This window comes from Cibotium barometz, chromosome 35 (assembly GCF_041138505.1).
Source record: "Cibotium barometz isolate CiBa-2024 chromosome 35, ASM4113850v1, whole genome shotgun sequence".
NCBI lineage: Eukaryota > Viridiplantae > Streptophyta > Polypodiopsida > Cyatheales > Cibotiaceae > Cibotium > Cibotium barometz.
The window spans coordinates 12,099,382-12,113,813 of record NC_141080.1 but is presented as its reverse complement, the minus strand read 5'-3'; the positions used below and the strand labels follow the sequence as shown (position 1 = coordinate 12,113,813).

The 14,432-nt window shown below is 43.1% G+C and overlaps 1 protein-coding gene across 1 annotated transcript; it reads right to left on the bottom strand.

Annotated features, from left to right (window-relative positions):
- Positions 1-11,393: 11,393 nt before the first annotated feature.
- Positions 11,394-12,546, bottom strand: LOC147618162 (acetyl transferase 1-like). Its single transcript, XM_086775195.1, has 2 exons — positions 11,983-12,546; positions 11,394-11,886 (listed from the first exon to the last, which is right to left on the bottom strand). Exons 1-2 carry the CDS (start codon positions 12,544-12,546, stop codon positions 11,500-11,502), a joined length of 951 nt encoding a protein of 316 aa, XP_086631321.1. The 3' UTR covers positions 11,394-11,499.
- Between the last annotated feature and the right edge of the window lie 1,886 nt (positions 12,547-14,432).

The window sequence follows — 14,432 nt, the reverse complement described above, 5'->3', positions numbered from 1 at the left end:
CACCATATACAAGATAAGAGTACACACAATATGAAAGGTACTCAACCAAATACATACACGGGTTCTCTATAGTGTGAACCCAACTAAATGAGTTGGCGCTATAACTATGCCAGTCTCTAGAATGGCTGTCACACAGCCTGTCATCCCACTGGCCGCATATTACCCACGATTTCATCAACCATGCCAGTGGTGTAAGTGTGGAGACTATCCCCCAGGCGGGTCATGTGAGATCCCGAGCAACGGATTCAGGATACTGGCAGCGAAAGTAGCACTTCTCGTGCGGGACAGGGGTTCCACATTCGGGGCCTCATCCACGGATATCCGGATAAGAGACTAATCCGTCAGTTGTTCCAAAACCGAACCCGGAAAAACTTCCTTTACCGGAAAGCACGGGCGATTCCACCAAGATAACTTTTTACTCTAATGTAGTCAAGATCATTTCTGATCAAGCTGATCCAATTGCATCTATAAGATACTTGGTCAGATCAAGGAAGAAACTTGCACTTGGATCATTGGGATCAACGCTTTTTTCCCCATTCAAGAGGCACAGCCGTTGATTCCTATCCATAGAACAATTACTGTCCGGGATTTACTTTATCTATTGTAATAACAAAAGTTGAGTCTCCATTTACGGATCCATCAGTCCAGCCTAACCCCATCCGCCGATCCCATGGGTTAGCCAACCGCCCAACCACTATAGTGATGGGATCCAATTTGGAATTTGGTTAGGTTTTGTCCCGGGTACCAAGGAAAAAAGTTCCAAGGCCCCTTAGCCGGAAGTGCAAAAATAAAACTAGTCACACCACTTACACACCCAATATGAAATTGCCTTTTTCTCAACATCAGCTAACTTTAAAACAATCTTTTAATGAAACCATAGTATCACTGATCACAATCTTCCAATTTATCCGGTTGATTCAATTTCCCATCATTCCTTCATCAGAGTATCTATGGCATCATTGGCAACTAGAACGCTCACCACCTGTCCACTCAGGGGCCTTTTCAATAGTTCCTAGCCCATAATACTCGACAATATAATCACTTATCAAGATGGACTCTCGTTGAAGATCAGCAAGATCAACCAACAGATCCATATAAAAGAGCCATGGACTCATCCGCCGCCGTTGAGGACTAGCAAGGTCAGTCAACCAGATCCATGCCCGGTTTCAGAAAACAACTCTTACTCCTTGTTCCAATATCTTCCTCGACGCACGCGTGGGTATCCTGGGCGACCCAGAGCCCGAGCACCATATGGTCAACACCCTCTAGGATCCTTCGCAGGTGACCTAGCGCTTCACTCATAGGCCGCTTCCTTGGCCCCTCATCCACCGTACCGGAAGCTCACCATTTTAATCGCACCGAGGCTGGTCAAGACCTCGGCCGACCTTGCTGTGCGAGACGTCCTCCATTGACTCTCCATCAGCAGTTGCAACTTTATCAGTTAGGTCTCCACGACCTTGATCACAAGATGGTCAAAATGCTTTCCCAGTATTCTTGACATAAAACAGTCATTTACAAACAGTCACAAAATACAGTTTCTATATCGAACTCCATCTTTCCACATTATCCCTCCTCAATCCACATTACTTATTCCACATTCCCTTCATATGTACTCATTCTCATCCATTCATTCATATCAACGACACATTATTTCCCATACACATTCACCTTCATTATTCTTCATACCCATCCATGCATACATCCATTTTCACATCCTTACTCATACATCCACATCCACATACATACATCCATACATACACATCCACATGCATACATCCACATCTACATGCATACATCCATACATATACATCCATATGCATACATCCACATCCTCATTCGTATATCTACATCTACATGCACATTCATGCATCTTCATCCATACATCCTCATTTACATGCACATTCACATCCATACATACATCTATTTTTTTCCTTCCCATTCATATAGCCCCATACGCCTTCACATCTATTCTTTTACATCACATCCATTTTCACCTTATGACAACCCATATACATCTTATCTCATCACATACACTTCTTATCTCATTCCATACACATCTTATCACATCTTAACTCATCTTATCACATCCTAACTCATCTCATATACATCTTATCTCATCTTATCACATCTCATACACTTCTTATCACATCTTAACTCATCTTATCACATCCTAACTCATCTCATGTGCATCTTATCTTATCTTATCACATCTCATACACCTCTTATCACATCTCATACACCTCTTTATCACATCCTAACTCCTCTTATCACATCCTAACTCATCTCATATGCATCTTATCTCATCTTATCACATCCTAACTCATCTCATATGCATCTTATCTCATCTTATCACATCTCATACACCTCTTATCACATCTTATCATATCTTATCACATCTTATACACCTCTTATCACATCTTAACTCATCTTATCACATCCTAACTCATCCTTTATGCATACCTCTATGCAAGAATTTCAATTGTGATAAAAGTAACACTTTTACAATAAAATAATCGTTTTTTGTAATATTTTTATAATAAAATAATATTTTTTTTTCATTTCTATGCACGAAATTCAATATGATGAAAATAACTTTTTATAATAAAATAATCATTTTTTTTCTTTACAGTTTTATAATAATAAAATATTCATCTTTTATGCATACCTCTATGTATGAAATTCAATTATGTTAAAAGTAACACTTTTATAATAAAATATTTATCTTTTATGCATACCTCTATGCATGAAATTCAATTATGTTAAAAGTAACACTTTTATAATAAAATATTTATCTTTTATGCATACCTCTATGCATGAAATTCAATTATGTTAAAAGTAACACTTTTATAATAAAATATTTATCTTTTATGCATACCTCTATGCATGAAATTCAATTATGTTAAAAGTAACACTTTTATAATAAAATATTTATCTTTTATGCATACCTTCATTCAATTATGTTAAAAGTAACACTTTTATAATAAAATATTTATCTTTTATGCATACCTCTATGCATGAAATTCAATTATGTTAAAAGTAACACTTTTATAATAAAATATTTATCTTTTATGCATACCTCTTTGCATGAAATTCAATTATGTTAAAAGTAACACTTTTATAATAAAATATTTAACTTTTATGCATACCTCTATGCATGAAATTTAATTATGCTAAAAGTAACACTTTTGATATAAAATTTTATCCATTATGCATACTTCTATGCATGAAAATAAAAATGATAAAAGTAACACTTTTGATATAAAAATTTATCCATTATGCATACTTCTATGCATAAAATAAAAATGATAAAAGTAATACTTTTGATATAAAAATTTATACTTTATGCATAATATAAAAATTCAATTTTCTCATGATTCTAATGAATTTCTTTCAATTAATCTAGGATGATAATTCTTAGAATATGGTAGGAAATCCTCTTTTCATGCTTTGAATGAATTTATTTTATGTGTAAATTTTTATAAAAATTTTACCATAGCTCCGCTACTATAACTGATAAATCTTAATTATTTAAAAAGATAAGGCTTATCTTTAAGGAAATGATTAGAATGATCCCTAATTGGATCATTAACCCTTAATAGATTAAATAAAAAATAATCATAACTAAAAGCATAGAAAAAACTATTAATTTATTCTCAAGCATAGATATATTTCGGATAAGGAAAAGCTTTATGAAAAGCTTCATTTGGATTAAGAATGGGTCATGAGTATGATCATTTCTTAAGTGAGAGAGAGAAAAAACCATTAGAATTAAACATAAATGAAAATTTATGAAATTCTTTACTATCATTAATCAATTAACTTCAATAGCATTCAAAAACCATACCAAATAAGCTTCTCAAGCTTGAGAGAGGTTGAGAAGAGAGAAACATTGAGAAATTATAGAAAAAATCAAAATTCACCATACTTACCTTACAAATTGCTTGATTCTTTGTTCACGGTAGAGGCCCCCAACCAATCAATTGGTTTAGTATGTTGATGGAGCCACCAATGGGATTGAAGAAAGAGGGAAGTGTCAAAAACTAGTGAATTATTAAAGAATTCACAGTTCTTGGCTTAGGTGGAGTAGAGTAACAATGCATAAGACACTATGTTTTTCAACAAGGGGGAGGCTTCTATTTATATGAAAAATTGAGCTCCTAACCAAACAAACTAATTCTAGAAATTTCCAAGCCAGTTTAGTCACTTTTTGACCATTTTTAGGTCAGTTAAGCTAACTTTTTGGAACTAGACTTGAATGAGGAGAGAGGAGAGATGAAATATCTCAATTTTTATGAGTTTAAAACTCATTCAAGCATGTGAAATATGCACCTCCTTCAAAGAATTCCCCTTCCTTACATATGTGTCAAAATGGAATCATTATACCCAAAATATCTCATATTTTTAATATTGTTCATAGTTTTTTACTAATAAACCTTGTACATTTTCAACTCTTCATCTTGTGTGAGCATTTACTCATTTTTGGATACCCAAAATATCTCATATTTTTAATATTGCTCATAGTTTTTTACTAATAAACCTTGTACATTTTCAACTCTTCATCTTATGTGAGCATTTACTCCTTTTTGGATACCCAAAATATCTCATATTTTTAATATTGCTCATAGCTTTTTACTAATAAACCTTGTACATTTTCAACTCTTTATCTTATGTGAGCATTTACTCATTTTTGGATACCCAAAATATCTCATATTTTTAATATTGCTCAAAGTTTTTTACTAATAAACCTTGTACATTTTCAACTCTTCATCTTATGTGAGCATTTACTCATTTTTGGGTATCTTCTTTTACAAATTGGATTTATCTCCTCCCTACACATGGATTGATGCTATTGGCCCATAGGAACCTTAATTGGACCATAATCCAAAAATTTCTGAAAATCTAGACCCTTAGGCTAAGGTCCTTTATACCCATTTCCAATTAATTCCAATTGCACATTGGAAAATTCTTTTTGAATTTCTGTTTCAGGAAAATTTATCTTAATTATGAGAGATATTTTTCTATCCAAAAATATTCAAAATCTGAATATTCTCTCTCTAGAATATTTTCTCTCTCTAGGTTAAAACAGTTAGAAATAAGGTCTTTATATTTCTGAAGAGGGATTGATTACAAGGGAATATGCTGGACATTTTGAGAGGCTGGGGAGAAATCTTACAGGTCATCAGTGTCCACCGCCTCACTAGACGAGCTTGATATCTCAACACTCCCCCTCGAGCTCAACTCCATCTCATGTACACCAAGTGAAGCTCTGAATCTGCGAAGCTTCTCTGTACCCAATGCTTTGGTGAAGATGTCAGCTACCTGATCCTCGGTGCTGACATAAACAAGGTCAAGGTCTCCTGCCAAGACCTTCTCTCTGACGAAATGGTAGTGGACCTCTATATGCTTCGTGCGAGCATGAAAGACTGGGTCCCTGGCCAACTGTATACTGCTAATGTTGTCACAGAAAATGACAACTTGTCTATCTACTAATAGACCCAAATCTGCAAGTAGCTTTCTCAACCAAGCTACCTCACATGCTGCCATAGCAGCTCCTTTGTACTCGGCCTCTGTGTACTGGATAGAGCAACCGTAGGCTGCTTCTTGCTGCTCCTCCAAGTCATAGCAGCACTCCCCAAAGAAAACATGAATCCACTCGTAGATCTCCTATCTGAGATACTACCAGCCCAATCAGCATCTGTGTACCCATGTACACATATCTCTGTCCCAGTCTCATAGAATAGTCCACAATGCAAAGTAGACCTCACATACCTCAGTATGTGTCTCAATGCATCCAAATGCGGTTTCCGTGGAGCCTGCATAAACTGACTCACCAACCCAACAGCATAGCTCAAATTTGGTCTGGTGATCGTCATATAGATCAAGCTTCCCACTATGCGCCTATACATAGTAGGATCCTCCAAGATCTCTCCTGAATCTGCACTCAACTTGCCATTCTGATCCAATGGCACTGAGATAGGCTTACAGCTTCTCATACCATACTTGGACAACATGTCCAAGCCATACTGTCTCTGCAGTAATCCAATACCATGTGGTGACCTAATCACCACAATGCCCAAGAAATATCTGAGCTCTCCCAGATCCTTCATCTCGAACTTCTATCTAAGCAAGATCTTTACATCAAAGATCTCTGCATCATGGTCCCCCGTAAGTCATCTACATAGATGACAACAGGCACAACTCCTCTATCACCATGTCTCACATATAGCGAAAAATATGCATTGGCTACATGAAAGCCAATAGTGACAAGATATTCAGAAATCTTGTGAGACCATGCTCTTGGTGCTTGTTTTAAGCCATACAAGGCTTTCTTCAACCTGCAAACATACTCGGGGTGACTCACATCCTCATAACCAGGTGGCTGCAACATATACACCTCTTCTTGCAAATCCCCATGCAAGAATGCATTCTTTACATCCATCTAATGTAAAGACCATTGCTTTGATGCAGCCACTGCTATCACAACTCTCACTGTTGCCATCTTGGCAAATTGGGCTGAAAGTTTTCTCATAATCAATGCCATATGTCTGCGCATATCCTTTGGCTACCAATCTAGCCTTGTACCTGTTTATGCTTCCATCACTGTTATGTTTTACTTTGTACACCCACTTGCATCCAATGGCTTTCTTGCCCTCAGGCAATTGCACTAAGTCCCAAGTTTCATTTCCATATAGTGAATTCATCTCCTCATCCGTAGCTTTCTCCCAACACACATTTCCAACAGCCTCATCAATGCATGTGGGCTCAACAACCTGCACAACCTTTGCCATATATGCATAGTGATGTGCCACATAACCATCATAGGTAAATCATCTGCACAGGATTTTTCACTCTCCCAGATCTTCGCAGATTTTCATTCATGGCTTCCATAGCCTTCTTTACACCAGGTGTTCTCATAGCTGGGATCCCAAGCTCCTCATCAAGGCTCATATCTGAGCCACTAGACTCTCCATTAACATGAGAATGCCCTGCAAAAATGTCAGGCATACCAAGGGGCTCAACCACTTTCTCTTTTCCTTTACGTGATGTACTAATCACATTTGCAGGATTGGTATTATGACCTGGCCTGCCACTCCATGGTCTATCAACAGACCCACTAGATGAGGACTCTCCTGGTCCACTCAAACACTGTGATTGCTGACCTGCATTCTGTGCAACCACACTTCCACTCACATCAGTCCCAACAGCTTCTTTTTTAGCAGCATACCAGCTGCTCATCTCATCAAACCCTGTTGTCTCTCAACTCACGTGTAGCAGGGTTATAACACCTGTATCCCTTTTGCTCAAAGGAATATCCAATAAACACACATTTTTCAGCTTTCGAATCCAGCTTAGTTCTCAGCTCATCTCGCACATGCACATATGCAATGCATCCAAAGACTTTCAGATGAGACAAATCTGGTTTTCTGCCAGTAAACCTCTCCTCTGGAGTTACATCATGTATGGCTACAGTTGGAGTCCTGTTCATGATGTATACTGCTGTAGAAACAGCCTCAGCCCAATAGATATGCGGCATATTTTTCTCTTCCATCAATGCTCGCGCAATCTCAGCAATGTGCCTATTTTTTCGCTCAGCAACTCCATTTTGCTGCGGATTGTATCTGCATGTAAACTGTCTCCGAATACCATTCTTCTTCAAAAATTCAGAGAACTCATTGGAGAAGTACTCTCCCCCTCCATCTGACCTTAGGCACTTTACATATTTCCCTGTTTGCTTTTCAACCAAAACTCTGAAATTCTGAAAGTGAGTGAACACCTCACTCTTCTCCTTCATGAAATATACCCACACTTTCCTTATGTGGTCATCAATAAACGTCACATAATACCTGCAGCCTCCCATAGATATGGTCTTCGTAGGACCCCATACATCTGAATGCACAATATCTAGTGCATTTCTGCTCACATATCTGTTACGTAGAAACACATGCTTTGTTTGCTTCCCAAATTGGCATGCTTCACATATTTTCTGCATACCTTCCACTTTAAATTTTGGCAGCCCTGTCACAATTCCTTTTGTCTGCATAGACTTCAATCTCTGCACATTCATATGTCCAATCCTTTTATGCCAAATGTCTGTGTCTGTAACAATTCCTGAACCATTTGCAAACATCGCAGCACTCATTTCAGGCATGTCTACATTCAACGTAAATGTTTTGCCCACTCTGTTTCCTTTTGCAACCAACCTGCACTTGTCTTTAAAATCTTCAACATAACACCCATCAGGGTTAAACCGAACCTGCAAACCCTGCTCAATCATGTGGCCAACTGAAACCAGATTCTTTGTTATGTTCGGAACGTGAAGTACATGTGCAAGGTACTTCACTTTGCCATCCTGCATAGACAATGACACATCTCCAACATGGGCAATTGGATGAGCAGTGTCATCCTCTGTTTCCACAAAACCTGGTCTTTTCGGGTTTTTCATCTCCTTGAACCACTCCCCATGACTTGTCATGTGGCTCGAAGCACCTGAATCCACATACCACACATCATCTTTTTGTGCTGCTTCAACATTTTAGGATTCACGTGCATCATTATACTGCCTTTGCCAATTTCCACGGCCTCTTTGACTCCCCCTGCCTCTTCCACCTGCATGTTGTTGTTGTTGTTGTTGTGTATTCTGGGACTATTGTTGTGTTGTTGTTGTGTATTCTGGGACTGTTGTTGTTGCTGCTGCTGGCCATAATTCTGATTACCTATTCGGCCACCTCCTTGACCGTGTCCACGGCCTCCTCTACCTCTTCCTCTTCCTGAACTTGTGTAGAAGGCCTGTTGCTCTGAACTGTTTTTGCTTTGTGAAGACTGTTGGTCTTCACCCAAGCTCTTCTCTTCTATAATCAGCATAGACACCAAATCTGTAAAGTTGGGAATGTTTTCCCGAGTCTGAATAGACGTCTTGAATGCCTTGTATTGTGGCCCAAGACCATGTAGACAGACTTCCACCTTATCATCATCATGTACTGACACACCAATAGATGCAAGGGATTCCACAATACTGTTTATCTTCAATGCATAGTCATTCACAGACATGCTCTTTTTCTCCACAGTATGAAGTTCATTCTTCAACTGTATCTTACGTGCCTTGGTATTTGTTTCATAGAGCTTTACCAAGGTGTCCCACGCCTCCTTGGGGGACTTGGCATCCTGAATGTGTCCAATCATGGTGTCTTGTATACTAATGGAGAGCCAATACATAACTTTCCTGGCTCCTTGGTTCCAATCTTTAAACTCTGTCACATCTGCACCAGTCGGATTTATGTCTGGTATCTCTGGTGCCTCTTCATGCTCACCTTCTATGTAGTCCCAATAGCCCTTTCCCATCAGGAAATTTGTCAACCTGAACCTCCAAGCATGGAAGTTATTCTTATCAAGCTTCTCAGCCACAATCTAGGTTATGCCATCATTTGACATCTTGCCCATACAATTTTACCAGAAACAGCACTCTGGTTTTTGTCCTGCACAAACTGCTATATTTCTGCAGAGCAGCGGTACTGTAGTACTCTCAAATGTCACAACCTGTGACCTCAATGTGCATACATACACCCAATGGAAACTGTTGACCTTTTTGCAGCACCCACAGTGTCTGTACAGTCAATCTGTCTTCCTGCAGTTCTTAAAACAGAGTTCTGCAGAGAATCGATGACTTACCCGCAGTGCTCAAAATTGCCTGCTTTCTGAAAAACGGAGGTCTAGACGCGCCCAAAACGCGTTTTCGGCCCAGTAATGTGCGTCTGATAGGACAATATAGTTGCCCTATAACTTTACTCCCGTGAAGAAAGCTCCTCAATCAGAGATCGTTTGCCGGTGCCTCCCGTAGAGCTCCCGACAAGGGTGTAGTCACCAACACAAATAGGAAAGAGTAGTTGAAGCTCTTACTCTCGTACCGCTTCTTGTGGTTCTCTTGCTTGCAGCTCAACCCTTAGCACGAACCAGGCTCTGATACCATGAAAAGATGCAGGGGGGAAGAGAGCTAGAGCTCTTGCAAGCACACACTCACTCACAAAACCCTAATAGAGAACACACAAGGTGAGAGGCTGCAAATCTTCTTCTACTTAACTCAACACTCAACACACCATATACAAGATAAGAGTACACACAATATGAAAGGTACTCAACCAAATACATACACGGGTTCTCTATAGTGTGAACCCAACTAAATGAGCTGGCGCTATAACTATACCAGTCTCTAGAATGGCTGTCACACAGCCTGTCATCCCACTGGCCGCATATCACCCACGATCTCACCAACCATGCCAGTGGTGTAAGTGTGGGGCCTATCCCCCAGGCGGGTCATCAGTGTGTCCACCGCCTCACTAGACGAGCTCGATATCTCAACAGGATAAGATAGAAGGGGAGAGGGAGATCCCAAGCCAAAACATAATAAATGCACTTGGCAAACCATACCCAATGGTGAACCAAACTCAATCTAGAGTACATTGATAGAGAGAGATTCACAAAAGCATCTTCTATCAAAGAGGATTACATCCATCCATTATGATAAAAATTCACTTCTACATATTCTCTTTAAGTATTTATAGTCCCGCAAAAGTGGCCCTTAGATGTGTCCAATTGCAGCCTGTCTTGTGAGTGATCTCTCATGATGCAACCTTGATATTCATAGTGTGGAGCTCATTGAGGGCATGTCTAAATGATGGCAACCTCACTTGCACATATTGTAAGTGATCTCTCATGATGCAACCTTGATATACATAGTGTGGAACTCATTGAGGGCCTATCTAAATGGCAACCTCACTTGCCCATATTATGGAAAGTTATGCGTAACTAGTATGAACATAGGTGGTGCATTATTGAGAGGCACTATTTTTGCAACGTGGCAAGGTGGAGGATGAGAGAGCTGAAATGGAGCAAAGAGGTGGTGCTGCCACGTGGATTGACGTTTAGGTTGCTGGCTGACACTTCATGGCAAGTTAAATCTTAAAGAGGAAGAACGCTACGATTTCACTTCGTTAATCATGTTGGCAAGCCAAGAGCAATGACGAGAGGCATTGCATTGCTTTTCTTTATATGTTTGCGTGTGCGGCCATAGCCATTGCAGTTGTGAAGCCTTCATTGCCAAGTCAACAAGTTTCGGTTGCTAGCTCACGCTTCATGGCAAGTTAAAGCTTAAAGAGGAATAACGCTAAGATTTCACTTTGTTAATCACGTTAGCAAGCCAGGAGCAATGGAGAGAGGCATTGCTTTTCTTTATATGTTTGCATGTGCAGCCATAGCCATCGCAGTTTGCGAAGCCTTCATCACCATATGATCAATTTTATTGAATCTTATGTTTACATGGTAATATATAAAGCATAGTTCCATCATCGACAGAGAAAACACAGTAATCTTAATTTCAAAGTTGACTTGACAATGTCCACCTATTGCCTCCTTGGCCTTGTTATTACTTACTTAGGCATGAATGTTGCCCCACTAACAAACGCTTCCTTAATTTTTTTCTATTTATTTCAAGGCAAGTTGATATAGCTAGGCAGCACATGAAGGGGTGCTCGCTCCATCTGACATAAGACAAAACTCATAACTTGCTCCTGTCAAGTACACAATGCTATCAGCTTCTTTTTCTATTGTTGAAAAAGAAGCTAGCTCATCTCTATAGATGTGTCCGAACCTTTTCATATGATGTGCATGGAGTGAAAGTTGAATATGGCGACTTCGCCCTCCATGCATTGAGGGAGAGAGATGCACAACACCATCACCATACAACTTGTCAACCACCACAGAGACGTGCGTAGGAGGTCCATATCCAAAGTCTACTTTCTCAACCGGGAAGCTTACAAAGTATGTTGCGTTGCAAGTCGTTCCTCCATAGTAGTTGCAATTGTACTGAAGCACCTTCGCCTCTTGAAGATTCACCTATACAGCATGGTTACCACTTGAAAACTTAGAAAAGCCGGATTAATGTTATCATTCAACTGCAATGCAGAGATCTGAGGTATGCTTAAAACCCACCTCTACCCAGTCTACTAAGGACTTTATGAAGTCGCTGCTGATACTCGTTTTGTCATCCTGGATGAGCTTCGCGACGTAGGAAAGATGGTTGTTGCGTATATCGCCAGCCCTTGCAGGGAGAGCGGAAACATGTATAGCATTGCCGAAGTATCCCTTAGGAAGTGGAGGGTCCACGATGTCCCTGACGCTGACAGGGTAGGAGTATTGGGTGAGAGAGTCCTCGGGCAGGTCCCGAGCTTCGGTCATGCATTTCCACATGAAGGCTGATACAGCCTCGAAGGATGTAGCCTTACCATACGCAAAGGGTCCTTGTTCGATGCAGCGGACAAGGTGAGAGACTTGGGAGGAGCTGAGATGGAATCCCTGGCAGATGACGTCGTCCTTGGCGTTGCTTTCACAGAGCCGTGCTGCCCTCACTCCCCCTAGCCCGCCACCCCCGGCCTGCGTGTCATGCCATGAATGCACCCTCGCCCCCCACGGTGGTGTCGTCCCCTTACGCGTCCCATGTCCCTCTTGTATAGAGTCGTGCCATCGCGCCCCCCGGCCTGCACCCCCCGGAGCCATGCTCTCATGCCCCCCGCCCCCGTCGGCGGAGCCGTGCCGTCATGCCCCCGCGTGCCACCTCAGTAGTGTCATGCCACCCTCATGTGCCCCCCCAGAGCTGTTCCCTCACACCCTAGAGCCGTGCCGTCACGCCCCCCCTCCCCCGAGCCGTGCCGCCCTAAACTGCCCCCTCACAACCCCGACCCTCGGGTGCCGTGCCACATGCCCTCCGCCCCCCGTAGTGTCATGCCCCCACGTACCCCCAACCCCCCGCGGAGCCGTTCTGTCACACCCCCGGAGCCGTGCCGTCATGCCCCCCTACCCGCCCCTTGCGTGTCGTGCCCTCACGCTCCCTCGCACCCGCGTGTCGTGCCCTCACGCGCCCCCCAACCCCCGCATAGCCGTTCCCTCACACCTCGATGCTGTGTTGTCATGCCCCCCGGAGCGAGCCCTCGCACCCCGTGTCGTGCCATCACGCCTCCTGTCCCGGCCCCCCCAGGGTCATGCTCTCATGCCCCCCATCCCACCGTCGCATGGCCTGCCCTCACACGCCGGTGCGGTGCCCTCACTCACGACCCTAGGCCCACCCTCGTGAGCCATGCGTGCTCATGCCCCCCGGCCCCGCATGCTGTGCCCCCACGCGCCCTCGGCTCGTAAACCCCGTCGTGCCCTCACGCTCCTCGGCGGTGCTGTGCCCCCCCCCCCCCCCCCCGAGCCGTTCCCTCACACCCCGATGCCATGTTGTCACGCCCCCCGCCGGAGGCAGGCCCTCGCACCCCGTGTCATGCCATCACGCCCCCTATCTCGGCCCCGTGCCCTCATGCCCCCCGTCCCGCCGCCGTCGCATGCCGTGCCCTCACACACCGGTGCAGTGCCCTCACGACCCCAGGCCCACCCCCCTGAGCCATGCGTGCTCATGCCCCCGCGACCCCGCATGCTGTGCCCCACGTGCCCTCGGCCCATAAACCCCATGCTGTGCCCCCACGTGCCCTCGGCCCATAAACCCCATGCTGTGCCCCCACGTGCCCTCGGCCCATAAACCCCATCGTGTGGTTTAGTAAGGTTGAGGTGAACTTTGCATGACATGCTACTGTGTAGTATCATTCGAGTAGCATGTACAAGATGCTTGTACTATATTAAAAGAAATGGGCTCACTGATTGATTACATCCTGTGCGATCTTGAAAATTTTTTGTGGAATTTTTCATTGATGTTATCTTATCATGGCAACTATGAAGTCCCTAGGTGATGATTGTGTCCCTAGCTTCGGTCATGCATTTCCACATGAAGGCTGATACAGCCTCGAAGGATGTAGCCTTACCATACGCAAAGGGTCCTTGTTCGATGCAGCGGACAAGGTGAGAGACTTGGGAGGAGCTGAGATGGAATCCCTGGCAGATGACGTCGTCCTTGGCGTTGCTAGTATCGTAGAGAAGGCTAGGGACAGTAGTGTAAGGGTGGCTTTGATCTCCCAATGGTGGGGGGCGGCTGGAGGCTCTGTAGTCTCTCGTGGGCGGGAGTGTGACGGTAGGAGGGTATCTCGCCTTGAGTAAATGTCCGGCGAAGCACAGAGGCTTGTAAGCCGCGGTGCAGGTCCGACCAGGCAATCATGAGGTCAACAGATATGACATGCCGTCGCCAAATATCTCGGCGCTAGTGAACGCTATGCACACTTGAAGACTGTTAGCTGGACCATAAACAAGGGAGTGGAGGCGTAGTCAGTTATGAGAATGTTTTGGCCGCGAGGGACCAGCGCCTTCTCGATGTAGTTGTCCACATTACTCCAGCCCAGCCAGTCCTCCAAAGCCGCTTCTGTGTACGCCTCCACAAACTCCATGCCTGCAGCACTGGAGACCACATATGGGCGGCCATCCTCCTCAGAAAACATCACCCTGCCGGCCAGCCGAGG